This window comes from Papio anubis, chromosome 17 (assembly GCF_008728515.1).
Source record: "Papio anubis isolate 15944 chromosome 17, Panubis1.0, whole genome shotgun sequence".
NCBI classification, from domain to species: Eukaryota; Metazoa; Chordata; class Mammalia; order Primates; family Cercopithecidae; genus Papio; species Papio anubis.
This window is the reverse complement of record NC_044992.1, coordinates 48,562,954-48,581,319: the sequence shown is the minus strand read 5'-3', so window position 1 is coordinate 48,581,319 and position 18,366 is coordinate 48,562,954. Positions and strand designations below refer to the sequence as shown.

General features: G+C 43.3%; 1 protein-coding gene across 1 annotated transcript; it reads left to right on the top strand.

Moving 5' to 3' along the window:
* The first annotated feature begins 5,579 nt into the window (after positions 1-5,579).
* On the top strand, positions 5,580-10,522 carry KRT34 (keratin 34). The gene is made up of 7 exons (XM_003912994.4): positions 5,580-6,733; positions 6,837-6,919; positions 7,412-7,568; positions 8,446-8,607; positions 8,699-8,824; positions 9,001-9,221; positions 10,027-10,522. Exons 1-7 carry the CDS (start codon positions 6,260-6,262, stop codon positions 10,112-10,114), a joined length of 1,311 nt encoding a protein of 436 aa, XP_003913043.1. The 5' UTR covers positions 5,580-6,259; the 3' UTR covers positions 10,115-10,522.
* The last annotated feature ends 7,844 nt before the right edge of the window (positions 10,523-18,366 follow it).

The window sequence follows — 18,366 nt, the reverse complement described above, 5'->3', positions numbered from 1 at the left end:
CATTTTGATGGTTAATTTATGAATAGAGTTCTGTGCCCCTAGTACTTACAAGGTAAGTGGGTGAAGTTTGAGCACCACCGGGTTGTGATGGGCAATGGGCAATTTGTCTGTTTAACAAAGTAGAATTTTCACAAAATTCTTCATCTGAGCCACTTAGGTCAACAATAGGAACAATAAAGTTTATGGAAATAAACATCATCACTCCCTCCCCCAAACATATTCACACACAATACCTTACCTTTTGAAAACAAAACAAAACAAAACAATAACTATGAGGTAGGCAGCATTATTACTATTTCAATTCAAGAGATGAGATAAACAAGACTCAGAAAAGGGAACGAACTTTTCTGAGCTCATATCATATGTAAGGATGTAAATCCCGGTCATTTAATTTCAAATTTGTGTTTTTTGGAGAGTGACATCAGCAAGATGAGGGAATAAGCAGCCCTGGACCCTCCTCACCATCATGGACACACTGATTCAACAATAATACTCAGAAAAATTTTATCTGTGAGAAATTTAGTAAGAATTTGAGAGGCTTTTGCATCCTGGATGAGTGTAAAACCAGTCAAATCAAAGTTGGTAGAAAGATGTTAAGATACTCTATCACAAGAATCCCTGCTTTCTCAGCATAGTGTCATATGGTTAGGAAGAAAGCCTCAGCTCCCAACTTCTTTGCAGGGAGAGAAGGAAATAACTGGACCATACATCGAGCATTCAGATTTTTCTGAGGGCTGCCAATGCACTAGCTTCTGTCTTGCCTGTCTTAGAATGCAGATGGAATCCAGCATACTCCAGACATCTAGGAGCCATTGAGAACAAAGAGGGCAATTTGAACTAGCACATGAATATTCATCACAGCCCTCTCCCCTGGCCAAGTTCAGAGCGAGCCAGTGAAAAACCCTGGATCCCAGGCTCTCCCTGGAGAGAGAAAGAGTTAGACCTTGTGTCCAATATTCTTACTTTTCTGTGGACAGTATCAGGGATGGGCTTCTGTCTCACCTGTGCTAGAGTGCTGATGGAAACTAGCCATACTCAACATACCTGGAGGCTGCAAAGATGGTGGTTTGGACTAGCACAAAAATTTGAGAGGTCCCCAGAATATCTGGCTGGGCTGATTGGTGAAGGTCTTCTCCAGTACAAGGCCAGCCCATGAAGATTGGGAGCAGTGGCTGTTTTATCTAATGAACAGACACCAGCACAAAGATCCAAGGATAATGAAGAAACAGGGAAACATGTCCTAAACAAAGGTACAAGATAGATCTCCTGAAGTTGACCCCAACGAAAGAGATACACAATTCACCTGAAAGAGAATTTGAAATAAACATATATTCAAAATAGAGAATTCAAAATAACCATATAATCATAGGCTGGGCATAGTGGCTTAAGCTTGTAATCCCAGCACTTTGGGAGGCCAAGGTGGGTAGATCACTTGAGGTCAGGAGTTTAAGACCAGCCTGGCCAACATGGCAAAACCCCATCTCTTCTAAAAATACAAAAGTTAGCTGGGTGCGGTGGTGCGCAACTGTAATCCCGGCTTCTCGGGAGGCTGAGGCGTGAGAAATGCTTGAACCCAGGAGGTGGAGGTTGCAGTGAGCCAAAATCATGCCACTGCACTCCAGCCTGGGAAACACAGCCAGACTCTGTCTCAACAAAACAAAACAAAACAAAAACAAAATAACCATAATAAAGATGCTCTGCAAGGCAGGGGGAACAATACACAAAGTGGGAATTTTCAACAAAAAGGCAGAAAATACAAAAAGCACCAAACAGAAATCATGCTGCTGAAAAATACAATAACTGAATTGAAAAATTCAATAGAGGAATTCAATAACACACTAAATCAAGCAGGAGATAGGATCAGTGAACTCAAAGACAGGCCATTGGAAATTATCCAGAGGAGCAAAAAGAAAAAAGAATAAAAAAGAGTGAAGACGAGATGTATGGGACATCATCAAGCAGACCAACATTCACATTAGGAAGATCCAGAAGGAGAAGAGAGAGAGAAAGTTTAGAAAACTTATTAAAAGAAATGATGGCTCAAAACTCCTGAAACCAGAGAAAGAACATTGTCAGCCAAATCCAGGAAGCCCAGGGTATCCCAAATAAGATGCCCAAAGAAATCCAAGTGATACACATTATAATTGAATTGTCAGAAGTCAAAGACAAAGAGGGAATTTTGAAAACAGCAAGAGAAAAGTGACATCATGTACAAGGGAACCTCCATAAGGCAATTGTAAATTTCTTAGCAGAAACTTTGCAGGCCAGAAGGACATGGGATAATATATTTAAAATGCTGAAAACCAACCAACCAACCAACCAACCAACCAACAAACTGCCAACCAAGAATATCATTCCCAGCGCAATTATCCTTCAAAACTGAAGGAGAGATAAAGACTTTTATAGATAAACAAAAGCTGAGGTCGTTCATCATCACTGAACCTGCCTTACAAAAAATGTTAAAGGAAGTTGTTTAATTTTTACACAAAAGGATGTTAAACAGTAACATAAATGCATGTGAAAGTATAAAACTTGCTGGTAAACGTAAATATATTGATAAATATAGAATACTATAATACTATAATGGTGGTAGGTAAATCACTCTTTTAATTCTACTATAAAATTTATTTATTTATTTATTTATTTATTTATTTATTTATTTATTTATTGAGACAGAGTTTCACTCTTGTCACCCAGGCTGGTATGCAGTGGTGTGATCTCGGCTCACTGCAACCTCTGCCTCCCAGGTTCAAGCCATTCTCCCGTCTCAGCCTCCTGAGTAGCTGGGATTATAGGCACCTGCCACCACGCCCAGCTAATATTTGTATTTTTAGTACAGACGGGGTTTCTCCATGTTGGCCAGGCTGGTCTCAAACTCCTGATCTCAGGTGATCTGCCCTCCTCGGCCTTCCAAAGTGCTGGGATTACAGGCATGAGCCACCACACTTGGCCCTCTACTATAAAATTTAGAAGATAAAAGTATTAAAAATAACTATAACTATAAAAATAGGTTAATGGATACACAATATAACAAGATGTAAATCATGACACCAATGCATAAAATATGTGTGTGGGAGAAGCAAAAGAGTAGTTTTCGTATGCAGTGAAAGTTATCAGCTAAAAATAGACAGTTATAACTGTAAGTTGTTTCATATAAGCCCTATGATGACCACAAAAAAATACCTACAGAAGATACACAAAAGAAAAAAAAGAATAAAAACATATAATACAAAAATCCATGAAACACAAAGGAAGTCAGCAAGAGAGGAAAAGGAGACAAAAGAACTCTGAGAAAGACAAAAGAATTAACAAAATGGCAATATTAGGTCTTTCCCTATCAATACTTTATTGAAATGTAATGAATAAAGCTCTCCAATCCAAAGACATGGAGTAGCTGAATGGATTTTCAAAAAACCGACAAGCTCTATCTACATGCTATCTAGAAGAGACTGACTTTAGATTTAAAGACAATGTATAGGCAGAAAAGTGAAGGAATGGGAAAAAAAATATTCCGTACAAATGGTGACCAAAAGGCAGCAGGATGGCTGTACCTCTATATCAGACAAAATAGTCCTTAAGGCAAAAACTGTTACCAAAGGCAAAGAAGAACATTACATAATAATGAAAAAATTCACCAGGAAGACATAACAATATATGAACCCAACATCAGAGCACCTAACATATATAAAGCAAACACTGACAGAACCAAAGGGAGAAATAGACAATGTAATAATAGAAGAATTCAATAACTCACTTTTGATAATGAATGGAACATTCAGATAGAAAATCAACAAGGAAACAACAGACTTGAACAATACTATAGAACAAATGGACCTAACAAACAAAATGTTCTATCCAGTGGTAGCAGAATACATATTCTCCAGTGCACACAGAACATTCTCCAGGATAGAGAATGTTCTCACATGTTGGGTCACAAAACAAGTCTTAACGAATTTAAGAGGATTGAAATCATACTAAGTGTCTTTTCCTACAACAATGGAATGAAACTAGAAAACTAGAATAGAAATAAGAAAAAACTGAAAAATACACAAATATGTAGAAATTAAAAAACACATTTAAATAATCAATGAGTCAAAGAAAAAATAAAAAAAGAAATTAGAAAATATCTTGAGACAATTGAAAATGAGAACACAGCACATCAAAATTTATGGGATGCAGCAAAAGCAGTACTAAGAGGAAAGTTTTTATACAATATATATGTATATAAACTTATATATAAACATACACACACACCTACTATGTACCTACAAAACTTAAAATTTAAAAAATTAAAAAAGATAAAGAACAAACTAAGCTCAAAGTTAGCAGCAAGAAGGATATAATAACACTTTTTGCTCTAAGTGTTATTATGATACTTATGATAAAACTTAGAGCAGAAATAAATAAAAATAGAGACTAGAAAAACAATAGCAAAAAATCAATGAAACTAAGAGATTTTTTGAAAGATAAAGTTTATAAACCTCTAGATAGACTAAAAGAGGAAACAAATAAATAAAATCAAAGATGTACTTTTCTGCTCCTCTCATGCTGCCTTTGAAATTCAGATGCATCCTTCTTTAAATGATTTGTATTGTGTTCCACAAATAATCTTTTGGGACTTCTTTCTGAAACATGACTTTGTTTCCATGCAGAACAAAGGAAAGGTAGAGTGACAGGGAAAAGAAGTGAGGTAGGGAAGGCTATTCTGTTAAGAGTGATTACTGGGCAATAGAGAGGCTCCCTAGGTTATGGAAGAGTCAAAGGGTAACTGGATCCCAGAGGTGATAGAGAGAAGCACACTTATCAGAGACAGTGTCTACTTGTAGGGACAACAGAGTAAAGCTGCATTCTCATGGGCACTGTGGTTTGTCCTGGAAACATCTTAGGCTGGCAGAGTCATACCTCTAGGAGAGTTAATACTCTAGAAAGAGGAGCAAGTCTAGAAATAAGATGATAGAAATTTCCAGAGAACTTGAGAAAAAGCCACCATGGATACAAAGATATCTCTGAGCACCTTGTTCCAATTTTCATTTCTTGGTGAGTCTGCGGTATCATGCTTCATATTCATGCTTCAGTGCTGCCATCTGAACTCTCACTGTTACAGACTGTTTCCAGCATATTTTTTCTTCTAGATATTTCTACTCTTGCTCATCTTTAGAGAGGCTGTTGCTTCAGTACAAGTTGGCAAACTTTTTAATTTTAGGGCTTTGTGGACCCTATAGTCTGTCACAACTACACAACTCTGCCACTGTAGCACAAAAGCAGCCACATACAATAGCTAAACAAATGGGCATGGCTGTGTTCCATTAAAACTGTATTTACTGCTGGGCGGGGTGGCTCACGCCTGTAATCCCAGCACTTTGGGAGGCCGAGGTGGGTGGATCATGAAGTCAGGAGTTCAAGACCAGCCTGGCCAACATGGTGAAATCCCGTTTCTACTAAAAATACAAAAATTAGCCAGGCGTGGTGGTGGGCGCCTATAATCCCAGCTACTCAGGGAGCTGAGGCAGATAATTGCTTGAACCCGGGAGGTGGAGGTTGCAGTGAGCTGAGATTGTGCCACTGCACTCTAGCCTGGGCGACAGAGTGAGACTCTGTCTCAAAAAAACAGAAAACAAACAAACAAAAACTTTATTTACAAAAATGCAGCAGGGTAAACTTGACCTGTGGGCTGCCGTTTGCAGATGCCCCCTTTTAGGTATATTCCCATCCATTCAGTTGGTTTCCATTTTACTTTCTCATTTCTCAACCATGAACATGCCGTTGTTTTCAGTCTCTCCATGTGCTGGCAAGTTCCCTAAACCCCAACCAATAGTAAGGCTCAGGATCCTTTCAGCGAACACAGGTTGAGTTTCTGCTATAAAAACAAATTGAATGCTGAAACATGATGAATGTGGGAGGAAAGAGTTACCTGGAAGAGTAACTCTCAAAGCTCTCTCTCAGAGCTCTCTCTCTGGGGAGAAAGAACAGTGGCGGAACCTCCTGGGTGAGGAATCCCTGATTCCCAAACAACTCCACCCCATGTCCCTGGATGTCCTCCTCTCTGAGTAATGCGGACAGCCTTTTGGGGCTGTGATGATTCTATCTCCTATGAAGCCATCTGATGAAACTCTGATTTCACCAACCACTAGCACCCAGGAAGAGCCTGGTGTGACATAAGCTGAATGGAATAATTTTATGGGTTGAGGGGGGACTCTTTAGAAGCATCTAACTAGCATATTTTGGAGAAAAATTAGCTGAAGCATTAGGAAAGGAAACTATGCCGTATGCCAAGCCCCCACCCACCGTTAATAGTATAAAAGGACCGCAGAGGAAGGAGAGACTCAAACCTGCCCACATCCACCTCCAGCAGCTTACCTGCTTTTCCATTACCTGTCCCAGCACCATGTCTTACAGTTGTTGCCTGCCCAGCCTGGGCTGCCGCACCAGCTGCTCCTCCCGGCCCTGTGTGCCCCCCAGCTGCCACAGCCACACGCTGCCGGGGGCCTGCAACATCCCTGCCAATGTGGGCAACTGCAACTGGTTCTGCGAGGGCTCCTTCAATGGCAGTGAGAAGGAGACCATGCAGTTCCTGAACGACCGTCTGGCCAGCTACCTGGAGAAGGTGCGTCAGCTGGAGCGGGACAACGCGGAGCTGGAGAGCCTCATCCGGGAGCGGTCCCAGCAGCAGGAGCCCTTGCTGTGCCCCAGCTACCAGTCCTACTTCACGATCATCGAGGAGCTCCAGCAGAAGGTGAGGGGGTCGGCCACGTGGGAGGCCAGCAGCAGCTGGCTCTCTTTGAACAGTAAGACATTCTCAAGTTCAAGTGTACCTCATGAAATAAATTTCTTTTCAGATTCTGTGTGCCAAGGCTGAGAATGCCAGGCTGGTGGTGAACATTGACAATGCCAAGCTGGCCTCTGATGACTTCAGAAGCAAGTATGTTGAACTTCAAGGTCCCTATGGTTCTTTCATGGCCCTAGGGACCTACTATTGCCTGGAAGAGAGGAGAAAGCCATTTCTCCTCCTAGGGCTGGTTATGTAAAATCAGTTTCAAACAGAGACCTAGACTCATGTGCTGCCTGCTCTTTGGTCTATACTGGTCTTTTTGGAAGTGTTTCTTAAACCACAAAATTCAGAGATTGAAATGAATTGTTCTTTGGGAATTGATTTGATGGTATATTAGCTAACAAAACTGAGAGCACAGTGAGACACTTCATCTCATGCGTGCCTGGGGGCTCCTCGTGGTGTTAGGGTGAGTCAGGGAACCTCTCCAGCCTCTCCATGGACAGCTTGACTGAAACATATGGAAGAGAAGAGGCAGAAAGCTATGTAAGTTCAAGAAGATTCAGGCCAATTCTACCCAAACAACACATGAGAGGGGAAGGTGGTTTTCTTTTCTGACTTATCCTCCCACTCTGATGCATGCAGGTACCAGACAGAGCAGTCCCTGAGGCGGCTGGTAGAGTCGGACATCAACAGCATACGCAGGATCCTGGATGAGCTGACCCTCTGCAAGTCCGACCTGGAGTCCCAGGTGGAGTCCCTGAGAGAGGAGCTGATCTGCCTGAAGAAGAACCATGAGGAGGTATGAAACAAATTCACAAAAGCAGGCCTCAGAGCTAAGCTACCAGCACTGGGAATCAGGAGATGATTACTGTCTGGATCCCTGTTCTGGGACCCTTCTCTGAGGAACTCAAGGTATTCTCAGAGAGTGATGGTGCTACATCCATATCAAGGAGTGGAGTGAGCTGCTCATTCTCCAGTGGCTGGGTGAGGGTTAGGCAGGTGTTGGAATTACTGAGGAGGGGCATCATTCATTGAGCCCTGCTCTCTGCTCATCACTGCTAGGTCCTGAATTTGGTGGTGGAGATGGAGGGACAAAAAAGAAATAAGACATGGCCCTTTTCTTCAAAGAGCTCACAGTCTAGTATAGAAAGACAGTCATATAAACACAGTGATGTAAACAAGACAGAGTGAAACAAGTACCATTTGAGATGTACAAGCAGTATCCTCTAGAAATAATCCAGGCTGCCCAAGAGGAGATAGGGAACTCTTCTCAGATGCAAAGAGGAGGATTTCAGTACTTGGGTGTTTCAGTCTGAGGGAAGAGGTTGAACAAAGACACAGAAGTGGCAGGGCAGGGTGTATCTGGGTATGGCTGGGCATGCAGTACCTCCAAGGGTGTGGTGAAAGTGAAGATGTGATGGGAAGCGAGGAAGGACTTGCATATGCCAAGGAGTTTAGACTTAGTCTTGTAGAAGGTGTAAGGTTTCAGTTTCTATGGGACAACAATCGATGTGATCCCTGTTGGTGTTTATTGCTATAAAATGTGTGTGTCACTCTTTGGAAATGATCAGAATATTCCTTTCAGTGCTTTTTGGGCAGTATTGTGCTCAGTTTCCTGGAGCAGGAAAATGGCAGATCCATTGCCGTAGGTTCATTGTTTCCCTTTTCTCCATCAGGAGGTCAACACCCTGCGCTCCCAGCTTGGAGACCGCCTCAACGTGGAGGTGGACGCTGCCCCTGCTGTGGACCTGAACCAGGTCCTGAACGAGACCAGGAGTCAATATGAGGCCCTGGTGGAAACCAACCGCAGGGAAGTGGAGCAATGGTTCGCCACGCAGGTGGGCATCTAAGCACATGGCCACTCAGGACCCGAGGTGCCCCAAGGCCCTGGAGGCAGGGTCTGATCCTTTCCCCACTTGGGTGTTTCAGACCGAGGAGCTGAGCAAGCAGGTGGTATCCAGCGCAGAGCAGCTGCAGTCCTACCAGGCGGAGATCATCGAGCTGAGACGCACGGTCAACGCCCTGGAGATCGAGCTGCAGGCCCAGCACAACCTGGTGTGTATTGTTCAGCCCTGCTGGTGAGCGATGAGAAGTTGGGAGACAGAGTCCCAGGGATGTGTTTGGGACCACACACTCTCCTTAGCTCTTGGAGCTTGTGACTTCCTTGGAATCCTATGAAGAAACCCTTTGAAGGAGCAGCTCTCTGACATTCCTGATCTTCCCCACCACAGCGAAACTCTCTTGAAAACACGCTGACGGAGAGCGAGGCCCGCTACAGCTCCCAGCTGTCCCAGTTACAGAGCCTGATCACCAACGTGGAGTCGCAGCTGGCGGAGATCCGCTGTGACCTGGAGCGGCAGAACCAGGAGTACCAGGTGCTGCTGGATGTGCGTGCCCGGCTGGAGTGTGAGATCAACACGTACCGGAGCCTCCTGGAGAGCGAGGACTGCAAGTGAGTATGGGGCAAAGAATGTCTGGGAAGAATGTGTACAGTGGGATATGGTAGGCACACAAATGGTGGCCATATTTTCAACTAGTCAGACAACACACATTAACTGTGTAGTGTGTGTCCAGTGATCTGTGATAGCTAAGCAAAGGGAGGCCAAAGGGAAGAGAAGAGCCCCTGCCTCAGGGGGCTAACAATGGAGGAATGGTGGTAGGAGCTGGCCAGTCTTAGGAATAACATTTGTGGAAGGCACATTAAGTTCCAGGAGACCTCAAGTGTATGAGATAATATATTTGAAAAGGACAGTTTTTCCACCTCTGCACATGGCATTCTGGGAGAGAGAGAAGCATTTGGTAGTAATCAGAACTTGATTCTGGCCGGGTGCAATGGCTCATGCCTATAATCCCAGCACTTTGGGAGGTTGAGGCGGGTGGATCGCTCGAGGTCAGGAGTTCAAGACCATCCTGGCCAACATGGTGAAACCCCATCTCTATCAAAAATACAAAACATTAGCCAGGCATGGTGACGCATGCCTGTGATCCTAACTGCTTGGGAGGCTGAGGCAAGAGAATCACTTGACACTGGGAGGTGAAGTGAGCCTTGGCTCCCACTTGCAGTGAGCCAAGATCGCGCCACTGCACTGCAGCTGTCTCAGAGCAAGACCCTGTCTCAAAAACAAAACAAAACAAAAAGAACTTGATTCCAACTAACTCCAACCACTGAAAATTCATAGGTTGTGTCATTAAGCCCAAGGTAGTATGTACATTAAAACTTCCTCCTAAAGCCATTCTAAACCTCCTTGTCCTTCTAGGCTCCCCTGCAACCCATGCGCCACCACCAATGCTAGTGGCAACTCCTGTGGACCCTGTGGCACCTCTCAAAAGTGTTGCTGTAATTGAAAAGCTTGTATCCTCTTCGAAGGCATCTACAGAGCCATTTAGATCAACCACAGGAAAGATCTTCAAGTCCTGACTTTTCTGGAGCTCAGCTGACATCAAGAAACCTCATCTTGCCTACTATGTTATTTCTAGAATGCTGAAAAGCTTTCCCCACCCAAGCAAAGACACACATCATCAACTTCCAATGTCTGGACAACTCCTTCCTGTTGAGGGTGGAGCCTCTTTGTTTCTAAAGACGTTCAACTCCCTGTAATCTGAGCTCCAGTTACTACTGTAGGGTGTTTCCTGAACGTACTGCATTTCCTGTTTTCCTTTCTTCTTTGGCATTCTCTGGAATGCAAGGAGAAGACTTCATTTACTTCCCAATAAACTTCATTTCTGTGGCATAGTAAATGTTTCTCATTCATATTCATGCATTGTAAATTACTCATCATGGCTGTTTCATAAAAATACCCCTTCATTAGGAGAATAGAATGAATTAAATGACGGAGCCAAGCCTTTATGCTTCACCAGAAACACTGATGTAGACAGGGAAGGACATCCTTTTGGGAGACTCCCACCCAGGGTAGGCCATGCAGGAAACCTGGCCTTCAATACCCATGCTTGCCTTGCCTTGACTACAGGGCCCTTGGCAATTTTGCAAATCCTCCCCAAACTTCACTGCTATCTCTGGCTCTCACCCTCATCAGAACAGAATGTTCTGCTTCTCTTTCTCCTAAATTGCCTGAAGAACCTACAGAAACTGCTTCTACAGAAACTGTTCAAAGAGCAGTGATTCTCTCCTCTCAACCTCTCTGCTACTCCTGCCTTTCTAAAATAGATACCTGTTCCTCCCTTGAAATGCACCTTCATTGATTTCCACAACCCTGCACACTCTGGGTCTTCTTGAAATATTGCTAATTACCTGTTCTCTGTTGTCTTGTTAGCTGTCTTCCCCTTTTTGTCCCAAATGAAGGAAACACCTATATTCTCAGCCCTCCGTCTTGCTCTTTCTACGTCCCTGTTCATGTAGAACTAGCCCCTCTATGCTGATGACTCCCACATCTCTCTCTCTTCTCAGCTTGGTTTCCAGGTTTTCTGTTGCACATATGACAGTTTCACTTGGTATCAGGTCATTACATCATGTTTAATTGGACTAAAACGTATTTTTCCCAAACTGGTTCATCTTGCCGCCCACTTGTTATACCTGACATATTGTCCTCCAAATAGGCCCTTTAAATGCAGTCCTTACCTTTCCCCTCTTCAAGTTTATTCTTTCCCCTAGATCTTTGCTCTTATCCATAATGTTCTTCCATAGCCTCTTTATCATTTCATTTTCTGTAATTCCAAGAAAGGCCAATGTTCATTAAGCATCTCCCCCAAAACATTAATCTTACTCCACACCCCACTTGCCTCATCTCTGAATTTTTAAAGCTTTCAATTTTATAGGCCACCATCTCAATTATCCATTTAATTTAATGCAACTACAATCAATCATCTACTGTTTGTCCCGGATACTGTGGGCGGTACTGAGAAACACAAATAAGTGAATCCCAGTGAAGCCCACAGCATGTCTTACAGTTTAGAGTGCATGAGTCTATTTGTCATCATAGACAAATATCAGTGTGGCTCAAGAAACGAATAGATAAAGAATTATGAATTTCAGAGGTGTGAGAGAATGTCTCGTTGACTGCAGGCCCTTCAGAAGAGGCAATATCGTCACCTAATTAAAGCCTATGTAAACCATGGAATACTGTAAGTGGAATAAATAAGGAAGAGTAAAACTAATGAAAATTCATGAGGTTATTAAAACTTTATATACTTCCCATAGTTTCAACTTCAATCAACGATTACTGTATGATATTAGCATAATTCTGAAATAAAGTTTGCTGGGAAATGCCTGGTCAGATGGGTGTGTGTAGGCCATAGAAGAGGGAAAGTTTTGGCCAGGCACAGTGGCTCACACCTGTAATCCCAGCACTTTGGGAGGCTGAGGCGGGTGGATCACAAGGTCAGGAGATCAAGACCATCCTGGCTAACACGGTGAAACCCCATCTCTAGTAAAAATACAAAAAAAAAGAAAAAAAAAATTAGCCAGGCGTGGTGGCGGGCACCTGTAGTCCCAGCTACTCAGGAGGTTGAGGCAGGGGAATTGCTTGAACCCAGGAGGCAGAGGTTGCAGTGAGCCAAGATCGTGCCACTACACTCCAGCCTGGGTGATAGAGTGAGACTCCGTCTTAAGAAACAACAACAACAACAACAAAACAGAGAAGAGGAAACTTCCTGAGCATGAACTTTGCCTGGAGGAGTTATAAAGTTTGTTTAGAAACTGACAACCCAATTCCCAGCCTAGAACAGAGGGTAAGTGTGGTAATAGGAGATGAAACTGCAAGGTAATCAGGTAGGAGCATGTTTGGCAGTGCTCTGAATGATTATGAATGAGATTTTCTTGTAAGGGAGTTTGTCATATGATGTGTCTGGCTGCTGTGTACAGGTTGGGTTGTGAGGAGTCCTAGAAGCTGGATGAAATAGAAGGAAGATCAATTAGTAGGTGGGAGACAATAAAGACTGAGATAAGTGGAGGTGAGTGAGGCAGAAGAGGGGTAGATTTTAGAGGCATGGCTTAAATATGGAAGCTGAGTGGAGGTAGAGGAACAAGGGAAAGAGAAGGAAGGAAACTAGTACTGATCACACACTGTATTAGTCAGGGTTGTCCAGAGAAATAGAAACAGTAGGCTATATATAGATACACAGAAAAAGATTTATTATGAGGAATTAGCTCATGTGATTATGGAGGCTGAGAAGTCCCACAGTCTGCTGTCTTCAAGGTGGAGGCCCAGGAAAGCCAGTGGTATAGTTCCAATCCAAACCCAAAGGACTGAGAATCAGGAAGGCTGATGGTGTGAGTCCTGGTTTGAGACTGAAGCCTCAAGAACTGGGAGCATTGATGTTAGAGGGCAGGAGAAGATGGATGTCCCAGCTCAGCTCCATTCTCATTGGGAGTGCAGGACTGAGTGTAAGAGAAACAATGACGGCTCTGGAGAGGGTCTGTGGAACTAGCCCCTGAGTTCCATTTTGAGTTGTCTGTATCTGTTTTTTCTCAGCATAGTTTACTACTGACCTGGCCTATTCTCCAGACCCTCTCCTGCTTCTCCCTTAAGGGTCAGTAAGAGATAAATAATTTGCCTTTCTTTTGCCTTTTAGTTCTATTTGACTACCCACATTAGAGGACACCTGCCCACATTGGTGAGGGTGATCTTTACTCACTCTTCTGATTCAAATGCTGATCTCTTTTAGAAACACCTTCACAGACATAACCAGAAATAATGTTTTACCAGCTATCTGGGCATCCCTTGGCCCAGTCAAGTTGATACATTAAATTAACCATCACAAACATCTACTCTGGGTCTGAAGATTTTCAGCCTGAGAAAATGAAACAACAATGAGTCTCCATTGGAGAGACCTGGAGAAGAATGACTAGATATGAGGGAGATGTCAGAGAGCTGGGTAAATAAAGATGATAATTAGAGCTATATCAATTGTTAAGACTGTCCAATGGAGGCTAGCAGGGCATAGAAGAACCTTGAGGACCAGTGATAGAAACCATAGAGTTGACCTGGGGCTCTCCAAAGTCCTTGATGTGAGGTTCAGCCTTGCTTTTGCCAGATCTTGAGGACAGAGATGACATCTGTTTATAAGCAGTTTGAGAGAGAAGTGGAGAAGCACCTTAAATGACACAGAAGTCAAAAGAATTTGGAGCTTTAATGAAAGAGTTATCAGTAGCATCCAGGACAAGGACGGTGAGAATCAGACAAACCTACTGTTAAAGCAGCGGGGAGACTCCTGGTGACTAAAAAGAGAACAGGGTCTATGGGATGCTGAGAGAAGAAGCTATATTTCCATGTTTTTTCATGTCTGTCTCAAATCACCAATGTGGTAGTGAGCGTAATGCAAAAGTTCAACACAACACATTTGTACTCAGCTGACTTTGCTTCATCTTCTGTGTACTGTCAAAAGGTCTTAGCATCTGCCCTCTCCCCTGATCTGCAGAGCAGGATACATATACAGGTTTTCATTCCATCTCTGAGTGGGCCCTGGATCTAACTTTCTCAGGAAGACTAGCACCATTAAATTACATCGTCCTGGATTGTGTCATGCTCTTGTCTATTCTAGACTGAGTTGATAGTCTAGAGTAGTCAAAACCATAGCACAGATCTTGTGGGAGCTGAATTATGAGAACACATGGACACAGAGAGGGGAACAACACACACTGGGGCCTTTTGAAGGGCAGAAGGTGGGAGGAGGGAGAGGATAAGGAAAAATAACTAACGGATACTAGGCTTAATACCTGGGTAATGAAGTAATCTGTAGAACAAACTCTCATGGCACAAGTTTATCTATGTAACAAACCTGCACTTGTATCCCTGAACTTAAAATAAAAGTTAAAAAAACACATAGCATCGATGAACTTTACATTTTTCTGACTTGGCTTGGTCCCTGAAGACTGCAAGATTCCATTCCCATTGGGAGTCCAGGACTGAGTGTAAGAGAAACAACAGTGGCTCTGGAGAGGGTTTGCAGAACTAGCTCCTGAGTTCCATTTTGAGATGTTTGTATCTGTTTTTGATCAGCCTAACTTACTGCTGACCTGGCTCATTCTTCAGCCCGTCTCCTGCTTGTCCCTTATTAGAAGCCCCTTGGAACAGGGCCAAACCTGTTGGCTTAGCTCCTGAATTACCCCTTCAATTTCTCCTCTCAGTGTCCTGAGGCTGGAGGATTGATAAATTGGCAACAGTTGCCTTTATGGAACAGGTTGTGGAAGCCCTAACTTCTGCTCTTCTAGGAAACTCTAACGGACTGGCCCAAAACCATGGGCTGGGGTTGGTATTGGACAGTGTTTCTGTTTTTCTAATTCCCCTCTGGGATCCCTCTTAGGCAAGAAGTCTGCCTTCTTGCTCTGTGTGCATGCAGTGATACAGCTCCTGGCCTCTCCTTCTCATTTGTGCACATTAAAACATAATTAATTTTTAAGTAGCCCAGCGTTACTTTGTATTTCTAAAATAATGCATTTTACATTTCTCATGGTGAGAATTTCAAGCACCAGAGTCTGGACATTGGAGAAGATAGCTTTGGGAAGAAGGAGGGAGGCCTCCTAATGCCTTTGAAGTTCCACAACAAGGAAGGTGGCCTCAGCAGAAGACCTGTCCTATGTCCACTCCATGGTTAAGCATCGCTGGTAGGTTTACATGTACTCTCTTCTAGGGAAATAGCCTGGGCTTCCATAATAAATAGCATCCTTAAACCTCAACTGCAATTTGCTCACATCTTAAGACCAGAAGCCTCAACCACATCATCTGCCGCAATTACATGGACATAAAACCTTTCGGTTTGTTAGGATTTGATTTGCTCATCATGTTTAATGAAGGGCCATTGAACAGAGAAAATAGCATCACCCACGTAAAGGTAAGAATTCTCAGTACACAGCAAGTGGAGTAAGTAAAAAGCAATTGCCTTCCAGACTTTGTGAGAAGCTAATTGAAACTTGGCTGTTTTCTCAAAAGACCCAAGTTCTTCCAACTATTAGTATACAATGGCCAAGTAGCTGTGCAGAAATCATAGTTACTTTTACTTAAGATGTGGGAATAGTTGTGTTTTCCAAACTCTAACCTCCACTTTTAAAGACACAAGGATACTTATCTCTGGATTATTCCACTGTGACTGAGGTAGAAGCTATAGCAATGGTTATAGGGATCCCCATGGACACATTTACTAGTCTGTGACACACTATTCCTTTCCTTTTCTTTGAAAAGTGCCGTTGTCAGATTTTTCTCTTTTGAAGCTTGGGGCATAGAAGAAGGAGAGAAGAACACAAGGTAATTAGAGAAAAGCTAATGAATTCAGCTGTTTGCTTTATGTTATTTGATCTCATCCAATAGGACTTTAATCGGCTTGGTACTGATTTTAAACGAATATGCCCATGCCACATCTCACTGATGGTGGAATCATTTTAAAGGTAGAGATTCAGACAAGGCACGGTGGCTCAATCCTGTAATCCCAACACTTTGGGAGGCCGAGGCGGATGGATCACCTGAGATCAGGAGATTGAGACCAGCCTGGGCAACATTGGGAAACCTGTCTCTACTAAAAATACAAAAATTAGCCAGGCACATTACAGGTGGTGCGCGCCTGTAATCCCAGCTACTAGGGAGGGTGAGACAGGAGAATCGCTTGAACCTGAGAGGTGGAGATTGCAGTGAGCCGAGATTGCACAACTGCACTGTAGCCTGGGCAATAGAGCAGCAGAGTGAGACTCCGTCTCAAAAAAAAAAAAAAAAAAAAAAAAAAAAAAGTAGAGATTCGGGCAGGAGGGGCAGAAAGTTGTGGATTGTGATTGTAGAGGAAGATATCAGTACCTTCAATGCATTCACCCTGGAAGACCACATGTTTGCCCCAAAGCTGCTGTCCTTTATAAAAGCATATTTGAAGCTTCTCCTTGGAAATGACTTCCAGAGTCACCCAAGAAAATGCACATTATTATTTTGCAGTCACAACGTGTTTCTGACCCATTAAAGATGCTATGCAGCTTGGTTATTCACCCTACGCACTAGGTGTGGTTTCAAATGACATCTGGCTGGTTCCAAAAATAAACACACCCTTAGAAGATGAAGACTGGCCTTCAATGAGGATAACCAAAAGAATGTGTCCCAGGCTGTGAGGGCAAGTTTGAAGGAAGGGTGATCTGAGAAATGGCAGATCTCCTGTAGGAAAAGAATTCTTGTATGGCAAGACTTAATATGTAGCTTCCAAAAGGAACAACTTGGAGTAGTATCTTCCAGAATTTGAGCACTGATAGATTAAACATAAAATCCTCATATTTCCTACCTCCATCTGGAACGCATGAGAGCAGAGCATCTGCTTGCCAAAATGTGCCAATGGTCATAAAATGCCACTTCACGCACATGATATAGTGGTGGCTTTGCAGGGCCATATACTTTGGAGAACTAGGCTTGGATATTTCTCCATCAGATCAACCAAGGGTTTCCTTTTTTTTTTCAAGCTTCTAGTGGGTACAATGCATTTTCACTTAGTAAACTTCCTTCTATCAGCATAGAAGTGACTTTTGGTTCTTTAATAAGTAAAAAACAGGCTTGTTATTTTGTGGCCCATTCTAATTTAGGATATTGTCAGCACTGATTGAATTCAGTGGAGCTCAATCTGTATTTCTGCATTATTGCATCTCAGTACTGAAAAGATTGGAAGAGAGAGACACGTAATATGAAAGAGTGTGGACATTAGAATTACAGAGATCTGTTTTGAATCCGGGCTCCATCACGTAGGAGCTCTGTGACCTTGGGAGACCTCTCAGAGGCTTGGTGTCCTTATCTACAAACCCTTGCAGCATTTTGAGAGGACTGAAGGAGCTGGTGCATATGAGGTGTCTGGCACAGTGCCTGGTGCACAGTGGAGACTCAGCAAGCAGGACCAATCACCAGTGACAGAGTCACACTGTGCATGGGCATGTAGCACAGTGCTTCATGCAGAGTAGGTGCTCCCAAAATTTTAGTTTTCTTAATGTTCTTGTGAACACTGAATACTAGTAGAAACAGAGGTGGGTGGCTTCCTGCAGCCCCATAGGAAGAGGGTAGAGTTGCCTCCATCTGCCTGGATGGAACTGCAAAGGGATCCTGAGCCAATGGCCTTATAAGTCCTTTCTGAGGTCGGCTTCCAGGATTCCCTATCACATAGTCTAGTTTCTAGATGGGTTTCCTCACATGGCGTTTCTCACAGAGTCTTAATTGAGTACGAACTGGATGAGACACAAGCCTTTCCTCATTTAGGAGAAAGAGGCACTGACGTGCCCCCTACTCTGGGGACAGGGCCCAGCTGTCACTCTAGCTCAATGTCCCATGGATGAGCGCTGCTGTGGGCAAGGTTGGTCACTTTGAAGCCAAACCATGAAGCTCTTACTTAACCAATCAGCATGTTTTGTGAGGAGTCCTGACTTAGCAAGAAGCCAGAGTAAAACATTTTATGAGGTATAGGACTCAGGTGAATTGGCTAAATAACAAATGGAAAAATCAGCAAAGGAGGTAAAAAGGGGGAATGCTTGACACGGTTGCCACACCCACTGCTGACAGAATATAAAGCCCTGGAGAGGACCAGGGCTTATCCCAGGGAAAAGGAATCAGGTTTTGAAACTGACTTCCAGAACTCCACTGCCTCCCTGCACCATGCCCTACAACTTCTGCCTGCCCAGCCTGAGCTGCCGCACC

Coding starts and splice junctions, on each gene's coding strand:
- KRT34 (XM_003912994.4), top strand. CDS start 6,260: ATGCCGTATGCCAAGCCCCCACCCACCGTTAATAGTATAAAAGGACCG. Junction 6,920..7,411: donor TCTGATGACTTCAGAAGCAA/GTATGTTGAACT, acceptor TGATGCATGCAG/GTACCAGACAGAGCAGTCCC. Junction 8,608..8,698: donor AGCAATGGTTCGCCACGCAG/GTGGGCATCTAA, acceptor TGGGTGTTTCAG/ACCGAGGAGCTGAGCAAGCA.